The sequence below is a fragment of the Dermatophagoides pteronyssinus genome, unplaced genomic scaffold (genome assembly GCF_027571235.1).
Source record: "Dermatophagoides pteronyssinus isolate colony J.1.1.1.1 unplaced genomic scaffold, Derpt_VIB-CSIC_2022.12 sq0007, whole genome shotgun sequence".
Classification (NCBI taxonomy): domain Eukaryota; kingdom Metazoa; phylum Arthropoda; class Arachnida; order Sarcoptiformes; family Pyroglyphidae; genus Dermatophagoides; species Dermatophagoides pteronyssinus.
Window position 1 is genome coordinate 1,514,942 of NW_027461531.1, and position 20,312 is coordinate 1,535,253.

Genomic DNA, 20,312 nt, shown 5'->3' on the forward strand with positions numbered 1-20,312 from the left:
AATAGAATGAAACTATATGTTCATTTATCGGTTTATTATTGATTGCCAACATTTCAACAATATCAAGGATAGAATCCTATGCATTCACTTTCACTATCAATTATTTCGACAATTAAATGCAAGAACATAAATTGAATGACAAAAAAAACAAACATACAGACCTTTTTTTTTGGTTGAGTTTGTTTTACATCTTGTTTGTTTATTTGTTTTTAATATGTAGAAATACTGTTTACGATTAGATGATGTTTTGTTGATAATATTTGATTAGGCAATTATTGAAATAAGAAAAATATAGAATCGACAAACATGATTCGTGATAACGATAATGAAAAAGAAAACTAACTAGCTAGCTAGCTAACTAACAAATAATTGGCAAGGTTAACGAAAACTTTGATTGAGGGAATTTTTTTCAAATCTGTTGATCGTTTTTACCGAATATAAATTCAACTTGGAAATTTAGAATTAAATTCAATATAAGAGAGAAAGAGAAAAATATTGTCTCTTATTAAAAATTGATGATCAAACCAACAGATCGCAATAAAATAAAATGATTGAACAAGATGATTTTAACGATGATTGTTGTGAGCAGTCGGAAAAGAAGTTTTAAAAACAGGTTGACAAAATTGTCATTTGGGTACTTAAAAAATAAAAAAATCATATAGTCATTGAAAAAAAAATTTTACTTCACTCTTCTATTTCCACTACTTTATCTCTTTATAGTGATTATGAACGACAATGTTTGATTTCTAACAGGAAATTGATTGATTCATTTACATATAATGAATCAATGTAATTGAAAATAAAAAATCAAATGAAAAAATTGTAGACATCATATCATTATGGAAAAAAAGAGAGAAGAAATCGATCGATTCAAAATCGAACGTCAGCTTGAAATTTCGTAAAATGATTGCTTTTGTGTGTGTGTACGTGTGCTCAATAGCAATTATTTTGATGGTCAAATTACGTCATTTTTTCGTAATCATCATTACTTTTAGACCGATGACGTTACCATCAATTATTATCAATAAATATACGATTTGCAGCATATAGTACAGTTCAATTTATTTTTTGTTCCGGCAAAAAACCCGAGTCTTTGTAAAAAATTGGTAAATTTTCACACAATGTGTGAGTGCGTTCGAATCTTTATTTTGTTTTGTCCAAGAATAAATGGACACTCAGAATCTGAGGATGACTGATAATTTTCACAAATATCATCTATCCTTCAATAAGGGTATATGGGAAAATTTTTTCGTACACAGGAAAATAGGCAAACACTTGTGGCCATGAGAGATCATTGAATGGTATTGCCATCACATGAAATTGTTGGTCAATACTCAATTTTCCATTGTAGGGATAGCATTCAACAAAAAAAATGATTTTTTCACTAAATATTGCTGTTTCAATTTCCAGGTTTTTTCAACAATTGTTGGTCGTTATTTATTTCATTGCTTAGATTTGTAATAGTTATATGGAATAGATTGCAATCAGATTTTAAATAATTTGTTGTTGACCTGAAATATTTTCTCATTACACACAACACACATATACACAAAAAATTAACCACGAGGTTCTTGTTTGAAATTCTATGGCGTAGTTTGTTCATTAGAAATTAGCATTGGTTTCAGCATCATGAATATTGTTTTGTCAATATTTACTCTTTTTCCAATATGATCCAATCATAGTTTATTTGGCTTATCATTTTATCACGGTTGTTATAGTGATTGATTTTAATGGAAAATATCGAATCGATTTATTATGGATCAAGAATCCATTACTTATTTTGAGAAAATTCATTTTGAACGGTACCTATGGTTGAAAGTGTGCAATTTGTGTAACAAAAGAAAAAATGAGTAAAACAAAAACATCCAACAGTATAAATCCTAAACGATGTAAAGCTAATGCTCGTGAACGTAATCGTATGCATGGCCTAAATCAAGCATTGGATCAGCTTCGTGCCTGTATACCATTGAAACATCTTGAAATGAATCAAACCGTTTTCAGCCGAAAAATACAAAAATTATCAAAAATTGAAACATTACGTTTAGCAAGAAATTATTTAATTCTTTTAACTGAAATACTACATAACCAATCACAGGATGTTAACCAATCTTCAATTGATAATTTAACGATGGGGCAGATATTAGCATATGGTTTAGGTCGACAAAGTTTAAATCATCTATCCTTACAGATGAATTTTTCCAGTGCTCGTATGTTAAGTCAACCATCGCCAAATGTACAGCAAATATTTGCCAAATTTGGTTGTTGTTCACCAAAATCGGACGATTATGCATGGATGACAATGTCTGATGAAAATTTTATTCAATCTTCATCATTATAAAATTGTATGTGAGAAATCCTAATCCTCATTTATTATCTTGAATAGTTGAGAGAAATTTTTCTGTTTGATGGATTCACGGCAGGAATTAATGAATGCCGTTTTGTATGATCCGACTAAAAAATTGAAATAAAAATGATGATTAAAATAAATTATTCAAAAAATAACTTACTGCGAAGATTTGATGCTCTTTGTATAATAATATTAATCTGTTTGAGACTATCAACCAGATCCTGATGATTTTGGCAACGAATCTGGTATTCACGCATTATATCTTTATTCATCATTCCTAAATCATTATAAATTTGTTTCATCTTTTGACTACAGAATTTCAGAAGATTATATTATGAGAAAGAAATTCGCCAAATTTCTTCAAAACTTACTATTGTTCAGTTAGTCTGGCATCTTCTGCTTGTACAACAGCAGCACGAATCATATTGGCATTGTCAGCAACTTCCACCACCAAATGTTGTCGAACGCTCTGAATCTCTTCAACACGATCAACTAATTGTTTTAGTTTATTAATTTCATCGGGGAAATTAGCTCGATAACAGGGAAGATTAACAATTTTGAAATGCTCGCCTAATGATTGTACACAATTTCCGGCTACTTCAATAGATTCTGAATAAATAGTTATTAATGATTTAGATGATAAATCAGGTGAATCCGATGTTTGCGACAAAGGATTTATTGTATCGAAATAGTTATAATCCTCATCATTTTGTTGTCTGTTATCCCGATCATTCGAGAATGATGATTGATTTTGCGAATTAAATCGAGTTAATTCAATAATCAAGCCACTTTGATCACGAAGTGAAATAAATTCAAAACGACGTTCTTCTTCATTATTTTCCGATTGTAAATCAACAAGAAAATTTCCTGTAATCCATTGAATCTACAATGAGTGGATAATAACAAAGAAATAATAAATAGATTTAAAAAATCTAACATTTGACGACAACGGACATACTAAATTTCCAATTTGTTCATTCATACGAATAGCCACAAAGCTTGAAGGTTGTCGAACTTCAATGTTATTTGTGAATGATTGATTAAATGTACTTTGATTCATTGACATCATATCCACAGTTTCATCGTTTAATGCATTAATAGCCATACTATCAAAGTTGGTGTCGTCATATCCAACTTCATTAATAATTTCATTTTCATTGATTTGATCGTAATATTTTTTCAGATTTTCATCATCTTCTTCAAGTAATCGACTATCATCTCCAAATTCTCCAAGTTGAGAACCATCGATAAAATTTTTCTTCTGCAAAGATTTCATATCCGCTGGAATTTGGTTTTCGAGTCGTTTTATCTTGGATCGACCAATGTCTAATGTTTTTTGATCGGTGCCTGGAATGGTCAATTTAGAATCATCATTGTTGTTATTTGAATCCTCATCACCAATGTAGATTCTACGAATAAAACTATACATTGAGAATCGTGGTAATCTCCGTGAAAGTTCAAAAACATGATAATGAGTACTCGAACGGAAACCAACCAACGCCTTCACATGCATATCGACTGGAACATCTTTTGGTGGCTTTAATGGAACACCAATCATATTGCTAACTTCTGATTCTGGTGGATAAATAACAATCGATTCATGTTTAAATATTCCTTCGGCAAATATTATTGCGGCTCGTATACGTGTATTATTAGTTGTTTCCAAACGTAACTCGATGAAATCCTAAAAAAAATATTCTAACCTAGAACTTCATACATCACATATACTGACCGGAAGAGAATCATTACATGATTGGAGAATCAACGATGATCGTAATTTCGTGCTAGCCGGTATGGCTCCAAAATGATCACCTTTTTCTGTTAGAACTTTTCCTTTATTCATCACTAATGGATCGGCTAAATTTTGTATGCGCGCATTCTCTTCATAATTACGAAGTTCTTGCATCAATGTTTGCTTTCTCTTCATCAAATCTCTTATTGTATCTTGTTCTATATTAAAATTAATTTGTTGATGGCTTTCTTCTTGATTTTCCATTCGATAACCATAGACATCACCAGCGACAGTACATACAATCAATTCATCCTTTCCGTCCATATTATAATCGGCAATCATGATGCCAGCAACAGAACATTTATAATTTTCACGGTATAAAACCTCTCCAGTCATGGCGATTCGAATGTCTAATTTTCCATTCGACCAGCCAGTTAGTAGTTCCATTTGACCATTATTATTAATATCGGCACCAAACAATGTCATCGCCTGATTTTTTGATTTGATTCTCCAAACTCTCTCCTTGTTTTGATAGACACCAACAGTACCGTTAGATAAAGCATAAGCAAACAATGTAGGTCCAAGCGAACATAAATGTGTAACACAATCTGTTTCGCTCATCTCGCAAATAATGGCATCCTTTTTGAAAACTTGAATCTCACAATCTTGGGATCCGACCACAAGCTATAAATAGTATTCATCAGATGGCATTACTGTTTCGAGTAAATTGAAAATTTCACTTCTTACTTCATTTTGATGATCGCTATCAATATCGACTAATGCCATTGCCGTGATATTATCACCAGTAACCATCCAATAGGCATCTTGTCCTTCACGATCGTATCCGTGAATTGCACAATTACCACCAATTAATGCGAATTTTGATCCATCTAAAATTTGTCCAAATTCACCAATCACCAGTGTATTTGCGCCATCCGGTATCTAATAAATAAATTCAGATATTATTTTCATCAATAATAAACAATTTATGGCCGTTTTTTAAACTAACTTCCTTATAATAAAGATCCGAATTATGTAGAATATCATAAGCATGGATTGATGTTTTTGTTCCAACAATAAGAATATCGTTATTCTTATTAGTTTGTTGTAGATTTTTGGACTTTAAAGAAATTTTACGGCCACTTCCAGCACTATTGATCAATGTTTCTTTATTCGAAGTAATGACAACACTGCCACTATGGGGAGCTATATCGTTATCGTTTAGTGTATCTTTTAATGAAATCGACGAAATCGAACCAGCAGCAAGACAAGTAATTGTCTGATTAATGTTAAGAAAATTAAGATCAGCAGCGATAGTGGCAGAAGAGTGTTGAGCCAATCGAATTCCATCATTTGTCGAATCTCTATTCGATTTCGATTGTTGTTGTTGTAAATCGTTTGGATCGTAGAATGAACGATTGTGTGGATTATGAACAAATATCTGCAAATAATTTATTGATTTTATTTAATTATGGCTAATAATAAATAATAGATTTTGATTACTTTATCTGATCTAGTTACAGCAACGATACTTGGATGTATACCATCAAAATAACCGATGGTAACTTTACCCGGTTTAATTGGTTCACTTAGATTGATAGTAAATTCAGTGTTCAACATTGGCATTATTGATGACCAAATTTATTTCAAAGTTATATGAACTTTAATAATCTATTCAGATTTATGAAATTTTCAAAATTATTATTATTATTATTAACAAAACAATATGGAATCAACGAGCCGCAAAATGAAATATAATGTTTTTGTTGACATTTTTTTTGGTTTTGTTTTGGATACTGAATCCCTTAATGGTTTCCATTGGTAACATTATTTATGTGATTCATCATAACATTCGAATTGCATGTATTCACTTTTATTTTGAATTAACAAAATAATATTAATATACGTTTTAGATTCATTCATTGTCTATTCATTGAATTGAATTATCAACGACATAAGGACAATTTATTATGAAAAAAAAACGATATTGGTTCGGGATGGAAAAAATCATCATTTCAATTGAAATTTCTAAATCAAATAAAATGAAAAAAAATCGATCAGACAATAACATTGATGAACAATTAGTTTCGTACATGAACCGTTTTCAATTGTTATTTGTTTCCCATGTTTCATAGCATGTTCGGACAAATTTGGCATCTCATTTTTTCTGAATCAAATTCTGAAATGAAATTTTTTTGGATCTCAATGAACAATGTATCAAGAAAATGGGAGTGACCTGGTTTGATTTTATTTTTTTAATTAAAATGTATTTTTTTTCGAAATCCTTTATACGATTTGTTCAAGTACAAGAATTACACGTGTCAACATTTTTATACAAACAGACACACGTCATCATTAAATTGAATATAAATTGTTTATCAATAACACCGATAATGTGATAATCAGATTGTCATTAATATTATTATTCAACATTATCAAAGCTGATGATGAATAATCCTCTATAATATTCACACGTGTCATCACATACATATACCAAACATATCGTTTGGAAAGCACGCGTAACTTTTTTTTTCTTTTGTTCCTTCAATCATCTTTCGGTATATTTTTATTCATTGATCGTTTTAAATATTCAATCACAATTACAATGTCAAAGGTCGTATATTGTTCATCCCGTCATTTTCAATTGTTCGGATCAACAAAAAAAAACCAATTTGAGATTTGTAATATTTAATACTTGTATTTATTATTACAATTAAAATGGAGAACCCAAATAAAAAAAAAAATCTAATTTTGAATAATATACTGTTCGACATCAACAACAATGACAATCGTGACATATTACCGATCAAATGCATAATCATTGTGAAAGCGAAACAAAATGATAGAGAAAAAAAATAAAGTTATATTTGTTCATCGTCATTGAAAATATCGGATTTCTGAAATTATAATTAAAAACCAACAAACTAATATTGAACATTATTATTACTGTTATTCATTTATGAATTCATTGCATTTTGTTCATTGAATAATAAAATTATGGACAAAAAGAGTTTTTTTTCGTAGCATACTGTGTTCGAAATGAATGAATAAAAAAGAATGGGGGTTAGAAAAGAGAAATAAAGAATTCGAATTCTTCATTTTTTCTCTTTAATTTGGTTGGCCAGCATTTTACATTTATAGATTGACCAAATATAATAATAATGATAATAACCCGTTCTGAAATTTCATCTCCATCGTACAATTGTCCAGCGAGGAATTTTTCATCTGTTATATTTATATATCGGAATTCTTTTGGCAATTTCGTTTCATTGAAATAAATTTCAAAATTTTTTCCTTTTTTTCTGGTCTCTATGCAGAATTTCAATTCAATTAAGAGAATTGTATTCATTCATTATGAATAGTGTGAACACACACACAAATGCAAGAAGATTTTTCTGTCGAACGCGATAGCAACCAAAAAAAAAAAAAAAAAATTATTAAATCTCTAACTCTATATCTGTTTTTGATATTGAATGTGGAAAAACAAACATATACAAAAGTATGTTGCAATAAGATTTGTTGTTATAAAAAAAAGAGTTATATTTCGATTACTTGTATTAAAAAAAAATAAATAAAAGAATTGAATGATTTTATTTGCATACCATTCAAATAATCATTTGATTATTTCTGTTATAAGAATTTTCAATAATAAGAAACAATACTTTTTTTTATCAATACTGACTTGCTTGACTGACTTGATTATGAATTCAATCGTATTGCAAATCAAAAATAAATCAGATTTTAATTTGAACATAAAGAATGTTATTTTTTGTTTTGTTTTGATCGATATTGAATTTTGATTATATCTCATTGCTCGGCTATTAATAAAACAAAATATTAAAAAAAAATCCGATTCGATCGATCCACGATTGAATTAGATTCGATACATATAATAAGTTTTCGGTTATGTATCGTGTTTATCCGTAAACGCGTACCCACACACATACAGACAAATATTACAGCGAATAGTCAAGCCATAAGGTCCTCCTATTTCTTTCTATTACGGTTAACTTTGAACAATAACCGTAGGTGTATCCGATCCCGAATATATAGTTTAAGCATTGTGATTGGTTCATTTGAAAGATAATATTTTTGGTAGTATATCAGTATAGATTTTGTGAATGTGTAAGATGTTTTTTTTCTGGTTCCTGGATCGAGCATGTCGATATAAAAGAATTGTCTGACAATTTGTATTAACTCAGAAAAAAATACGATGCAAATCATCATCATCAATATTATCATTTGATCTTAGTGATGATGATCATATCAGAATTGACATTATAATTTTGAAGAAATAATTATGTCTAATCAAGAAGAAACGAATATGAATGATGATAATTTTAAACAACAATCATTATCATCATCATCAAGTAATTCGATTAAAATTTAAAAAATATAAGAATTTTTATTCGACATTTTTTTTGAAAATTTCTTATTTGAACAGATTATCCAGATATGGAAAATCATTATGATCAAAATCAACAAGCAAATAATCATCCATCCGATAACAATTGGCCATCATCATATGTTTTGCTTGATGATAATGGCAGTTCATATCATCAATATCAACAACAACACCAACATGATCAAAATGAATCGAATGAAATAAAACATGAATACAACATTGACATTCACTATCAATCTGTTTCAGATAATGATGTGACGAATTATCCCAGCAAATCATCATTTGAACCTACATCTTTTCAAGATGGTCGACAAGAACAAAAACATTTGATACCTCTTGAAAATAGTTATACTAGTCCTATGAATGAAGAATCTGAACAACATTCTATGGAAAATGGCAAAGAAATTGTGACGAAAATTGAAACAGAAAAAAACGTAACATGTAATGTTAATGTGCAAAAACCAATTACCTTACGACCACATTCAACTCCAGCAACATTAATGTGGCTTGAGAATAACTATGAATTAGCCGAAGGTGTTTGCATACCTAGATCGGTTTTATATCTACATTATATTGATTTTTGTCAAATCAATCGTGTTCAACCGGTGAATGCGGCAAGTTTTGGTAAAATAATTCGACAACAATTTCCTCAATTAACCACTCGAAGATTAGGCACAAGAGGACAGTCCAGGTTTGTTTGTTTATTTCATTTTAAAATACTTTTTCTATTGTTTCATCTCACAATTATTTGAATTTCTATTTGTTATGAAATAAATTACAATACAGATATCATTACTATGGAATTGCAGTAAAAGAGAATTCAGCTTATTATCAGCTATCCTATTCAAAAAAATCTGTACAATTACAATGGTATGTTTTTTTTCCAAAAATTTGTTGGTGCAAATGTGTATGTGTGTGTGACTAATTGCCATTTACACTAATCATAATCAGATTAAAAACAATAGTGTGAAGAAAAAAAATCTAATCAAAATAAGATTATATTTTTGTGTGTGTCCAAGTAATAAATTTAATTGACTAATTTGATAACTTAATTGTATCCAACTTTTGATCCGATTATAAGCATTGGCAATTAATCGGATTAAACTATGTGATTATGAACACGTGCATATTGTACGATATGAAATTATTTTATTCCATTTTAACCCTTTCAATATTTTTATTGTTTCAATTATTAAAGTTCGGAAAATGGTCGAAAATATAATGCTAATGGTAATAATAAATCAATAATGAAAAGAATATCTTCACGATTCTTAATGAATAATGTATCAAATACGGATACATCATCATCGAATACGACAAGATCACAACATCAACATCAATATTTTAATACATCGGATGGTGATCAATCTCAAACACTAAATCCTATATCATCGACGTCATCATCATCGATTTCAATCACCAATTTGGAAAATCATCCTCTATCCAATAACATTGGCTCGAATTATCATCATCATCATCAACAACAACAGCAACATCAATCGAATGCTAAAATGGTGAAAATTCTTTTGATTTTTTTTTGACAATCGTTATTACCGCTCGAATTGATAGATACAATGCATATTATGTCATAATAATAACTAAGGGAAAAATTTTTGTGGCCACGCGGCCACTAATAATTTTATCTACTCTGTGTATAGCAAACGAATTCATTGTCGAATGAATGAATCTGAAATTGTTGTGTCGTGTGTGTGTATGTATACACATTCCACAACTTTTGTTTGTGGTAGAATTATTAAAAAACAAAATTCTTTTACGGTTTGCCGATCCATTATTGGTTGTTTGTTCTTGGCTAAACATAAAAAACAAAGACTATAATTTTTCTTCTTACTATTTTTTTTTCTTTTTATTTCATTTTTGTTATTTTAATTAATTATACTTGTAATTTCGATTTTTTCCACAGTATTTACAACAGAATGATTTAAATGTTAGCTATAAAGAGGGCAAAGTTCGTTCACAATCAGTTCGATTGTTACATAATGATGATGAGATTAATCATCATCATAGCCAGTTTCCATCTTCGTCTTCATCATCAACATCATCATCATCATCATCATTATCATCGATGATTGAAGAAGAAGAAATAATTGAAGAGTCAGAAAATGGTCAAGGTAGTCAAACAAATAATCATCAGCCCAATAATAAAAATAATAATCATTCAAGTAATACGACAAATTTGATGCCAGTATTACCACCATTTCCAACTAATGAAGAATTACAATTATGTCATAATTATCACAACAATTCGGTAAGTTTATATATGTTTGTTGAATTTTTTATTTGTTTCTTTCATCGAGTTCTCGAATCTTGATATGTTTTTTTTTGGAACTACATAAAACTTGAATACAAAACGTTTAGAAATGTTTGTAGAACCATGACTGACAATGATGATGATGATAATTGTTCAAAAGTCGATAATAATGATGATATCGACTTGTTTCGACAAATTTTTGATGAACAATTCAATACAGATAAGTTTGGTTGTATTACGAAAAATTTTTGCATAGATACAATTGATCAAACAACATTGGATCGTATGATCACAGTGTTGAATTCGTGTGAATTTCGAAAGACAATTGAATTTCTTGATTACGATAATGGGTCAAGTGTATTTGAGTTGCCGGAAAAACGTCAACAACAAAAACAACAACATTCAAATGATCGAATGAATGAAGTAAATTTACAAAATTTATTAACTATGGATGAATATAGTGAATGTGATGTTTTGGCACGATTGACTGGTATTACTGTTGCTATACGTTCGAATCCATGTACAAAATCTGAATTAAAATCAATAATTCGTTATGAAATAGAACGTCAAAAAAGCAAATGCAAACAAAATGATTTGGATTTGAAAAAGAAATATCGTAGTGGTGATTCACATTGGCATCAATTAAAACAACGTTTACGTATCTATAATTTTTATCTAATAAAGAAAATGTTTGATTCAGTAAATTGTGTGATGACATGTTGGATGCTTTGCTTTTGTACTACCATGCTTCGTTAAATAATCATATATCATATATAAATAACAAATGAATAAATAAATATTTTATACCTTAAAAATAGATACCAACATTTTTGCTTATGTATCGTGCTCATTGTCAACGAATTTTGGATGCAATCGTACGGGCCAATTTTGATGAGGTACATACACTTGTTTATCATTTCTGGCAACAAATTCCGCCACATCTCACGCCGGTGATGAATAGTAATTTGTTCATCAATCTTTTGGCCATATGCGATATTCGGCTATATCGAACGATCATTAAAATTATTTCAATGACATTTGTTCAACCGCTTTCCCAAATGTGAGTAAATATTAATAAAAAAATTCAAACGAAAAAAAAAAATCATTGTTATTATTTAATATTAAAATGTCCACGTCAATTCATATATATAGTGCTTACACTCAATTAGAAAATTTTGCTGCTACATATGATTCCGTTTTACAAGCTGCTTTACCGCGGGAAAATGTTTTATTGATTCAGATCAAAATAGAATTGGCTAGACATTTTATCATAATGATTAAATGTCTTCTACGACATTGTCGTCTATTTCATACATTACAAAATCAATTATTCAATAATTGTAATAATATAGCAGGAAATCTGCTGAAACAATTACATCAAGATTGGATGCGAATTGATTTGAACAATCTTTGTGATAAGATTATTGAAATTTATTACAAAACCGGAACTATTAACTATTTGGGCGGAACTATTTATTCAGCAAATGTGTATGAAAAATTGCATAAATTATTATATAAATGTAAGAGGAATTGTATCTCATGTATAAAATATTAACCGAACGAATACAACAAATCTAGATTTTTCCGAATTCAAATTATTGGTTACCAATATGGTTGATTGTACTCAATTATTGGATTTGTTTGAAAGTACATGGAATGAATCGATGAGAATTTATTTTCAACATCGACAACATCACACATCTGATGAACGTTCCACAACAACAACTTTTTTGGACGCAGATTTTGCCCGTAATTTTCTGATCATTTGGACATTTGTTAAATGGCAAATCATACAAGAATTGATGAAAATAAAAGCTTCAAGTCATGGTTTGTCAAAGCTCCTTTCAATCATTAATTTCGATGCATAAATTTAATTTCAAAATTCATTACAGATTTATTCGTGACTTTTGGCGGACTATTGGATGACTTTTGTATTTATAAGATCAAGGACATTTATTTTGATCATTGTGTGAAACGGTTTTATGCAAATGCAGCAATGAATTCCAAACCATCATGGCCGCAAAATCATTGTTATGATCCTATGGGTTAGCTTAATATTATTTGTTTATTATTTTGAAAATTTATTTTTTTCAAAATTTAGAATTGATTCGCCATACAACATCATTGGCAAGTAATCTGACTTGCCAACAACCAAATTCAGATCAATTTTCCGAAACATTTAACGATGGTAATTCAACAGGTTCGAATAATGGCTGTACTGACAGCCATCATCATCATCATTATCATTATCATCAGAATCCATATCAAGCAAATATAATTAATCCCGAAGTTGATGGCTATGGCAATACATCTTTCACAACTGAGCATCAGCAACATCAACAGTATAGAAATAATAATAATAATAATAATCATTATACACAACAATATCAAACGCGACAAGATAGTCTAATTTGTTTTTCAATGAATTTTCATGCCAATTCTATCCAGGTAATGACAGCACCTTCATCATCATCATCACCATCATCATCATCATTGATGGGTACAGGTATTGGTGATGTATGTTCGACAACAACAGCCGCAGCAACTGTATCACCATCCACACCAATCAATGATATATATCATCATTATCATCATAGACAATATCAAACATTGCCTAATAATATTCCAGTTTCAGATACATCACCTACAATTACAACATCAACATCAACGAATGTAGGTCAAACATCATCATCAATGGCCAATAATGGTAAATCGATACGTTATTATTTCACATCGGAAAATTGTCAAAATATTTACAACGCTAATAGCAGCAATAGTATTAATAATCGTTGAAATTAATATCAAACACATCGCAGACACAATATTGAAAGTTTTATGGAAAAAACCTGCTTATTTTATTTATTTATTATCATTGTTTTTATCGATTCAGACGGATGGATTGATGTTATATTCTAAGGTTGTGTGTGTATGAGAAGGAGAGAAATGTGAATTTATATTTGAAAAAAAGATCGATCATGAAACAAAAGAAATCAATTACCTTGACCCATAATATTGACCAAAACACACACACAATCAAATAGATATGATGATGACACATAGCTTTGTGATGTGAATAATAACTCCGGTTTCATTTCTTTAAACAAAAAAAAAACAATATATTAAAAAATTCATTTTTTTCATTTGATTTTTATTGAAATTATAATATTATTTAGTAAAAAAAATTATCATTTGACTGACAAGATTTTTCAATGTCATTCATAATGATGTTTTTCTGAATTCGCATTTTTTATATCAGTTGATCTTGCATCTTATTTTTGATTTGTTGCTTCTGAATTATCCAATATTGATTAGTTCTATACATTTATAATCAAACAATTAATAGAATGACATAGATGTCATAATAATTTATATTCAAAATTAATTCAAAAATTAATTACAGAAAAATTGTTTAATTAATGAGAAAACAATTTCATTAATGAATTTTGTAAAAAAATGAATTTTTTATTTTATAAATTTATAGTTGTCATGATTTTTTTCAGAATTATAATTTATTACTATATTTGACCAATTTTTTCGCCTCTTCAATATTCGGCTCAAATATTTTAAAATATTTTTCAATCTCCTTTTCAGTAAAACCAAATTTGGGACCCAATTCTTGAATCGATGGACATTGTCGTGTTTCTTCAAAATCAGTGAAATCAAAATCACATTCGCCACCTAGATAACGTGGTAGATTTTTTGCAGGAATGTATTTGAAAATTTCTTCACCATCACAAAATCGTAAAGTTCGTTCAGCACTTCCAAGAAAAACTTTAGTAATCGACCACATCGGACGTAATATTCTTGGTAAATTATAAATGATAGCATATCGCAAACCATATGGATAATATAATTGAACTAGTTGAATTAAAAATTGAAGAAATTCGATATCTATATTCGACCAACTCACTCCGAATGCATCAAACATGAAAACAAAACCATTGCGATCACTTTTCTGATCTACATAATTGATTATACCGGCAGTGAATTGTCGAAAAAAATCATTCAATACCTGAATTTTTCTATATACTTTGACACGCAAATAGATAACATTACGACCTTTGTAATCGGTACCCAATGGAAACAATGCAGCTGTTTTAGCAAATTCAATAGGCAAATCTTTAGCATCACGATCATTGATTCCAAAACTTTTTCGCCATTTAAAAGCCTCGATCATTTGTTTAAGAGCTTTTTCTTCATTGCCACGTTGCCATTTAATAAAACGTAATGTCCACCATTCATTTTCCATGATCATATTGATATCTGTTTCATGAAATAATTTCGGATCATTTCGATAATGATTCAAAAACTTATTCCGAACATTGGCAATTTTATCGGAATAATCGGATGAAGAATCATTATTTTCATTGCGATTCAAGAGATTATTATTGTTATTGTCCATGATTGTTATCTTGAAAAAATGATATCCAAACAAAATTACACACACATATGCACAAAACAAATCGATAGAAACAGATGACAAGGATGGCTAGAAATTTTAAACAATTTAATTCGTCAGATATGATTACATTCGAAAAAATATAACTGTTATATAATTGTTGGTTGAACAGGTTGACATCGACAATATAGAGATGAGAAACAAGTAACACTAGGTATTGATAAAATAAAAAATATTTCTGATGTAAAATTTTTGTGTTCAAACATAGAGGATCAATTCGTCATTGACGCCAGATTTTACGTTACTTTTCATTTCTTTCTTTTTTTCATTAGATATTTACATTCATGAAAAAAGAGAGAGTAAACAAGAGAATAGTTTGTGTTTCACAAACAACCGAAGTGCGTTATGTCATACAATATTAATATTTAAAAAAATAAATTTACAAAGTTTGCATATGGAAATTTGTGTGAAAAAAATCATCTCTTTTTATCGATCGATAGACATTAACATTAATTATGCATGATGATGAGAATACCTTGATGGAAAATCAACATATCACATATTTAAAGTGAAAAATGTATACCATTTTCTTTTTTTTTGTTTTATAATTTCCTCAACAATGTTTACTTTTCGTCAGCTAAAATTCATGTGAAACAAATTGAAAGCGATTGTTATCGTAAACGATATTACACTCATATGTTGAATTCAAAGTTTTACATCACAAAGACATGATTTTGTAATCGAATGATGAAATAATTAGAATTTATTTGACCAAAATAAAAGTTTAATTTAAAAAAACATAAAAATGACATCATCATCATCAGATTAAATAATGATTCTTATTTTCATTTCAAAGTGTGAGGCATTTTTTTTACTTGGACACGAATTTTTTCTGGATTAGCACGTAATGATGACCACATTTTTTGTAGATCTTGATTATAATGTTTGATAATATTAGTACGTTTTAATTTCATTGCTGCTGTTAATAAATCATTATCGGGTGCCCAAATTTCTGCACACAAAGTAATCATCGATGGCAGTTCGATCGATTTCAAACGTTGTCGAATGCCAACAGCAATAATATCATCATGTACTATCTTGACGACTTCTGAATTGCCTAACAATATGTTTGTATCGGAAATAAGAGATTGTTTTGTTGATTCCAGTTGTTGTTTTACGATTGTCTTCAATGACATCAGGTTCGGCACTATTAATGCGACTAAACAATTTAGTGTTGCATTTGGCACGATACAAATATTATCCACATAGCTGCTACTTTTCAACGTGGCTTCGATCTGAAAATTTAAATGATGAATTTCAAAGCAAAAAATTAGAATAATACAAACCTTTCCCAATGAGATGAATTCTCCATTAGCCAATTTTACTATATCTTTTTTACGGTCAATTATAGAGAAAGTTCCGTCAGGATGAATTTCAACTATATCGCCAGAAATAAACCAATGAATACCATCATTATCAAAAAATGCAGCTTTATTGGCTTCTTCCAGATTAAGATAACCAGAAGATATCATTTCACCACCGATGATCAATTCACCACGAGGATTCGGTTTATCATCAATGGAATAATTTCCTTCAGGCCAATTTACTACACGTACTCGGACACCATTCAATGGCGATCCAACTCGTCCATAGGAAAGATCTTTAAAATCCATACAGAATACACCGCCAGATGTTTCTGTTGATCCATAACCTTGTATCAATGTAATATTCAAAGCACATTTGATTCGTTTTTGCAGATCATATGCTAAAGGTGCACCACCGACTACCATATATTGTAGATTACCACCAAATTGTTCTTGAACTTTTGAACAAAGAAGCATATTTACCATGGGAGTGGAATAACCTAAAACGTTGATAGATTAATGATTAAAAATTTTTAATTCAAATTTTAAAAATATCATACCTTTGCTAATCCAATAGGCTTTATAGTCGATTAAATAGTCAAAGATTGGTTTTGAGAATGGAGTTCGGTTTTTTAATTTATTATGAATCTCTTTTTGCATCCGATCTAAAACTAACGGAACAGCGATCATCACAGTTGGCTTTAGTAATTTCAAGTCACAGATTTGACCTTCAGCTAAACCTGGTGCTGATTCATTCAATGTAAACGGTGTTGCATAGCCAACTTTGACACCACCAACAAATAAAAATAATTCAATAGAAAATTCCAGAACATGAGCTTGAGGTAAATAAGCAATATAAGTATGGCTTGGTCCGGTCATCATAACATCGCGTACAACTTTTCCAATTGTCATTGCAGCTTCTTTTATTTGACGTTGCGTGATTCTAACTCCTTTAGGAATGCCTGTAGTTCCAGAAGTGTACATGATGCAAAATAAATCATCTGGTTCTAAACATTTAGATTCAATATGTCGATATTTATCGGAACGACCAAAATTTTTGATCTCATTTAATGTATAAACTTTAATGTCGGTATCAAATGTGGGAATTTTTCGCTTTTTAGGTCCTAATTATTAAATTTACAAATTGAGTTAAGTTTATAAAACTTATGTACAAAACTTACCTTCAAAATAAATGATCGTTTTAAGATTCGGACAGTTCTTGATGAAACCATGAACACGATCTATTAATTCAAAACTTACAAATATAATTTTGACTTTTGTTTGATTAAGAGCATGAATTAATCCTTGATCAGTGAGTGTATGAAATACTGTAACAATCAAAGCGCCGGATTTCCCACTTGAAATCATTGATACCAGAAAATCAACACCAGTTTCCGAATAAATGGCAATTGGATCATGTTTTTCAAAGCCAATAGCATATAATCCGCGACTAGTGGCTTCTACTTGTTCGAGAAACTCTCCATAGGTAAGCCATTTGTAATCACTTAATTTATATTTTCGTAAAACTTTCCCATCAATTTTGATCGGATTACCAGATTGATCGTGTTGAATTTCCTCTTCCAATATCTCTCGATAGCCAATCGATGGCAGATCATTCGAATATAATTCTGATCTTGCATAAATAGCTTCAGTGATGGTATTACATTTCATCAATGGATGATGTGGTATGGGAACGTCATGCTCGAATTCTAAATATTCTACATTTGATAATAATTCTGGTATGCCATCTTGTCGGATAAATTGTCCGCGTTTGATGAAATTTGCGCCACACATTTTAGCCAATTTTAAAGCTTTCCATGGTTTTTGTATTAGATAATAAATCGGTATGGTGAAAAATGTATAAACAAACACGACCGATTTGACAATGTTGACTATAATAGCCACAATTAATTCCATATAAGATAAGCCCATCGTTAATAACAATTTTATCTTAAAAAAAGTTGATTTTTTATATAAATTTTGTGATGATGATAGACGAGTTAAAACAGACTGAATTATATTTAATTTAAAAATCAAATGACAATTCGTTAATTTGAAATATTAAACTTTTTGATTTCACGATATTTTTAAACACACAAATGAATTTTTATAGCCAAAAAAATGATGATTTTTTTTCTTGCCAGACAACTGAATCTTATGATGAACATGAACAAAAACAAATTCAAAAATGATCGAAATAGATTCTATGTTATTCGTTTAATCAATGTTTGTCAATAAATATTTTTCTCTTAGCCCAAAATCGAATTAATATTCAGTTCTTCACATTATATGACATGTGCAAGCTAGTACATGAAAAAATAATGTAACAAACAGTTTTTTTTATTATCAATTCCCAAGAGTGGTTCGATATCTAATACAATATAGGCGAATTGTAAAAAAAAACAAGTGTTGTTAAGAGAGAGAGATAAAGAAAAAAAACTAAAAAGGAAAAAAGGAGAAAATTTTATCCTGGATAGAACAATTGGTCAACAAGATTTTCTTCTTCGGTTTCGTTAGAAGATTAGAAGTTAATGTAAAGGAAATGAACAAAATTCATCGTTTTTTTTCAACTTTTAAAATTCGATTGTTGTTTATTTGTAGCCCCGACACACTTATACACACACACTTATGTTGAACAATTATCATGCATATAACAATGATTAAAATGATGATGATGTGTGCGGTTTTGGGAAATTGTATTCATATGGTCCAAATCAATCAATCAATCATTTTTTAAATGCCATGTATGTACAAATAAAGGCCATCCAACAGCGATTATGATGATGATGAATACTTTTTAACACAAATCACAAATTCAATTCAATTCGTTTTCAATATTATTCATACACACTCACACGCAGTAAATTTTTTTTTCTGGACAAGCGAAATTGTGTCAAAGATAAACGTAAAGAAAATGAAAATCGTACGGAACACTTTGTACAATTTCGTTTCGTTTTGTCTTTTTTTTTTTTGTTTGTTTGTTCGTTGTGGCACATTATGGTATGATCATTTTACCTTTTGTTGTTTGTTACAAAAACGTAAAAAACAAGACACTGATGACCAAAATGTACTTTAACTTTCTCTTTCGTACGCTTATAATTTCTCAATTTTTTCGAGAAAAAATAATTCTAAGAAAGGTATGAAAAATAGGAAAAAAACTGGATGTCTATAGGCATCTTCTATTTTATTGTCACTTCATGTGTGTGTGTGAACATTATCTTTGACTAATGTTATTGTTGTTTACATTAAATGTTTGTAAGATCTATTTTTAGGTTTAACTTCCTATAGTGTATGGTAAATTTGTATTCCATAATTTGAATTATTGAAAATAAAGAGTAATATAGTTGTTTGTTTGAGCATTTTGCCTCTTTTTCTCTATTCATCATAATGATGATGATGATCGATTTTTTTTTATTCGGCCATCATATAACCGGTTTTTTTCATTCGCCTTGTATATATTCAACGATGTGTATGAGTTTAGTTATTAAAATATGTTGCTATTTGTTCCAAAAGTGAAATTGACCGAAACAATCGATTAGAACATCCATTGATTTTTTTTTCACAATTTCATATTTAAATTTTTTTTTCAAAATTATTGAATTTCTATTTATTGTCACTAGATGGTGAAAATGTACAAGAATTGAATAACAAATTATGAATATGATTAGGAATTTTTCTATATAATCATCATTCATTTAACAATGGACAACGTTAAATTATCATGAAAAAGTGAATTTTTTCTCTCATTTAAACAATTATTGTGAAAAATTTGCAGAAAAACTAACGTCAATCATTC

General features: G+C 29.4%; 6 protein-coding genes across 7 annotated transcripts; 3 read left to right on the forward strand and 3 right to left on the reverse strand.

Annotated features, from left to right (window-relative positions):
- Positions 1 to 962: 962 nt before the first annotated feature.
- Positions 963 to 2,338, forward strand: LOC113793054 (neurogenic differentiation factor 1-like). Its single transcript, XM_027343022.2, has one exon. It carries the CDS (start codon positions 1,847 to 1,849, stop codon positions 2,336 to 2,338), a length of 492 nt encoding a protein of 163 aa, XP_027198823.1. The 5' UTR covers positions 963 to 1,846.
- Positions 2,041 to 11,686, reverse strand: LOC113793053 (BBSome complex member BBS2-like). Of its 2 annotated transcripts, XM_075820725.1 has the most exons (9): positions 11,561 to 11,686; positions 5,583 to 5,750; positions 5,089 to 5,520; positions 4,827 to 5,021; positions 4,080 to 4,763; positions 3,306 to 4,031; positions 2,719 to 3,230; positions 2,508 to 2,656; positions 2,041 to 2,451 (listed from the first exon to the last, which is right to left on the reverse strand). In XM_075820725.1, the coding sequence occupies exons 2-9, from the start codon at positions 5,703 to 5,705 to the stop codon at positions 2,357 to 2,359; spliced, it is 2,916 nt and encodes a 971-aa protein (XP_075676840.1). In that variant the 5' UTR covers positions 5,706 to 5,750; positions 11,561 to 11,686; the 3' UTR covers positions 2,041 to 2,356. The 2 variants fall into 2 exon arrangements, with proteins under 2 accessions (XP_075676840.1, XP_027198822.1); XM_027343021.2 differs by lacking the exon at positions 11,561 to 11,686 and having other exon boundaries at positions 5,583 to 5,885.
- LOC113793055 (uncharacterized) lies at positions 8,238 to 13,898 on the forward strand. The gene is made up of 10 exons (XM_027343023.2): positions 8,238 to 8,449; positions 8,524 to 9,175; positions 9,271 to 9,354; positions 9,683 to 9,998; positions 10,406 to 10,750; positions 11,572 to 11,813; positions 11,906 to 12,273; positions 12,332 to 12,580; positions 12,646 to 12,798; positions 12,855 to 13,898. The coding sequence occupies exons 1-10, from the start codon at positions 8,380 to 8,382 to the stop codon at positions 13,544 to 13,546; spliced, it is 3,171 nt and encodes a 1,056-aa protein (XP_027198824.2). The 5' UTR covers positions 8,238 to 8,379; the 3' UTR covers positions 13,547 to 13,898.
- LOC142645159 (uncharacterized) lies at positions 10,792 to 11,568 on the forward strand. The gene has a single exon (XM_075820730.1). It carries the CDS (start codon positions 10,877 to 10,879, stop codon positions 11,507 to 11,509), a length of 633 nt encoding a protein of 210 aa, XP_075676845.1. The 5' UTR covers positions 10,792 to 10,876; the 3' UTR covers positions 11,510 to 11,568.
- A 127-nt stretch (positions 13,899 to 14,025) lies between the features above and the next one.
- LOC113793006 (motile sperm domain-containing protein 2-like) lies at positions 14,026 to 15,481 on the reverse strand. The gene has a single exon (XM_027342970.2). The coding sequence runs from the start codon at positions 15,153 to 15,155 to the stop codon at positions 14,256 to 14,258; it is 900 nt and encodes a 299-aa protein (XP_027198771.1). The 5' UTR covers positions 15,156 to 15,481; the 3' UTR covers positions 14,026 to 14,255.
- Positions 15,482 to 15,884: 403 nt separating this feature from the next.
- Positions 15,885 to 18,815, reverse strand: LOC113793040 (long-chain-fatty-acid--CoA ligase 4-like). Its single transcript, XM_027343005.2, has 4 exons — positions 17,698 to 18,815; positions 17,077 to 17,640; positions 16,499 to 17,016; positions 15,885 to 16,447 (listed from the first exon to the last, which is right to left on the reverse strand). Exons 1-4 carry the CDS (start codon positions 18,446 to 18,448, stop codon positions 15,998 to 16,000), a joined length of 2,283 nt encoding a protein of 760 aa, XP_027198806.1. The 5' UTR covers positions 18,449 to 18,815; the 3' UTR covers positions 15,885 to 15,997.
- Positions 18,816 to 20,312: the final 1,497 nt, after the last annotated feature.

Bases quoted from the DNA above. Each gene is read 5' to 3' on its own strand.
- LOC113793053 (XM_075820725.1), bottom strand. From the start codon at position 5,705: ATGCCAATGTTGAACACTGAATTTACTATCAATCTAAGTGAACCAATT. The intron at 5,022-5,088 runs GTTAGTTTAAAA...TTTATTTATTAG, and splicing joins CGGATCTTTATTATAAGGAA to ATACCGGATGGCGCAAATAC. The intron at 3,231-3,305 runs GTATGTCCGTTG...CACTCATTGTAG, and splicing joins ATGAACAAATTGGAAATTTA to ATTCAATGGATTACAGGAAA.
- LOC113793040 (XM_027343005.2), bottom strand. From the start codon at position 18,448: ATGGGCTTATCTTATATGGAATTAATTGTGGCTATTATAGTCAACATT. The intron at 17,017-17,076 runs GTATGATATTTT...TCAACGTTTTAG, and splicing joins AGCCTATTGGATTAGCAAAG to GTTATTCCACTCCCATGGTA. The intron at 16,448-16,498 runs GTTTGTATTATT...TTAAATTTTCAG, and splicing joins AATTCATCTCATTGGGAAAG to ATCGAAGCCACGTTGAAAAG.
- LOC113793006 (XM_027342970.2), bottom strand. From the start codon at position 15,155: ATGGACAATAACAATAATAATCTCTTGAATCGCAATGAAAATAATGAT.
- LOC142645159 (XM_075820730.1), top strand. From the start codon at position 10,877: ATGACTGACAATGATGATGATGATAATTGTTCAAAAGTCGATAATAAT.
- LOC113793055 (XM_027343023.2), top strand. From the start codon at position 8,380: ATGTCTAATCAAGAAGAAACGAATATGAATGATGATAATTTTAAACAA. The intron at 9,355-9,682 runs GTATGTTTTTTT...CAATTATTAAAG, and splicing joins AAATCTGTACAATTACAATG to TTCGGAAAATGGTCGAAAAT. The intron at 11,814-11,905 runs GTGAGTAAATAT...TCATATATATAG, and splicing joins GTTCAACCGCTTTCCCAAAT to TGCTTACACTCAATTAGAAA.
- LOC113793054 (XM_027343022.2), top strand. From the start codon at position 1,847: ATGAGTAAAACAAAAACATCCAACAGTATAAATCCTAAACGATGTAAA.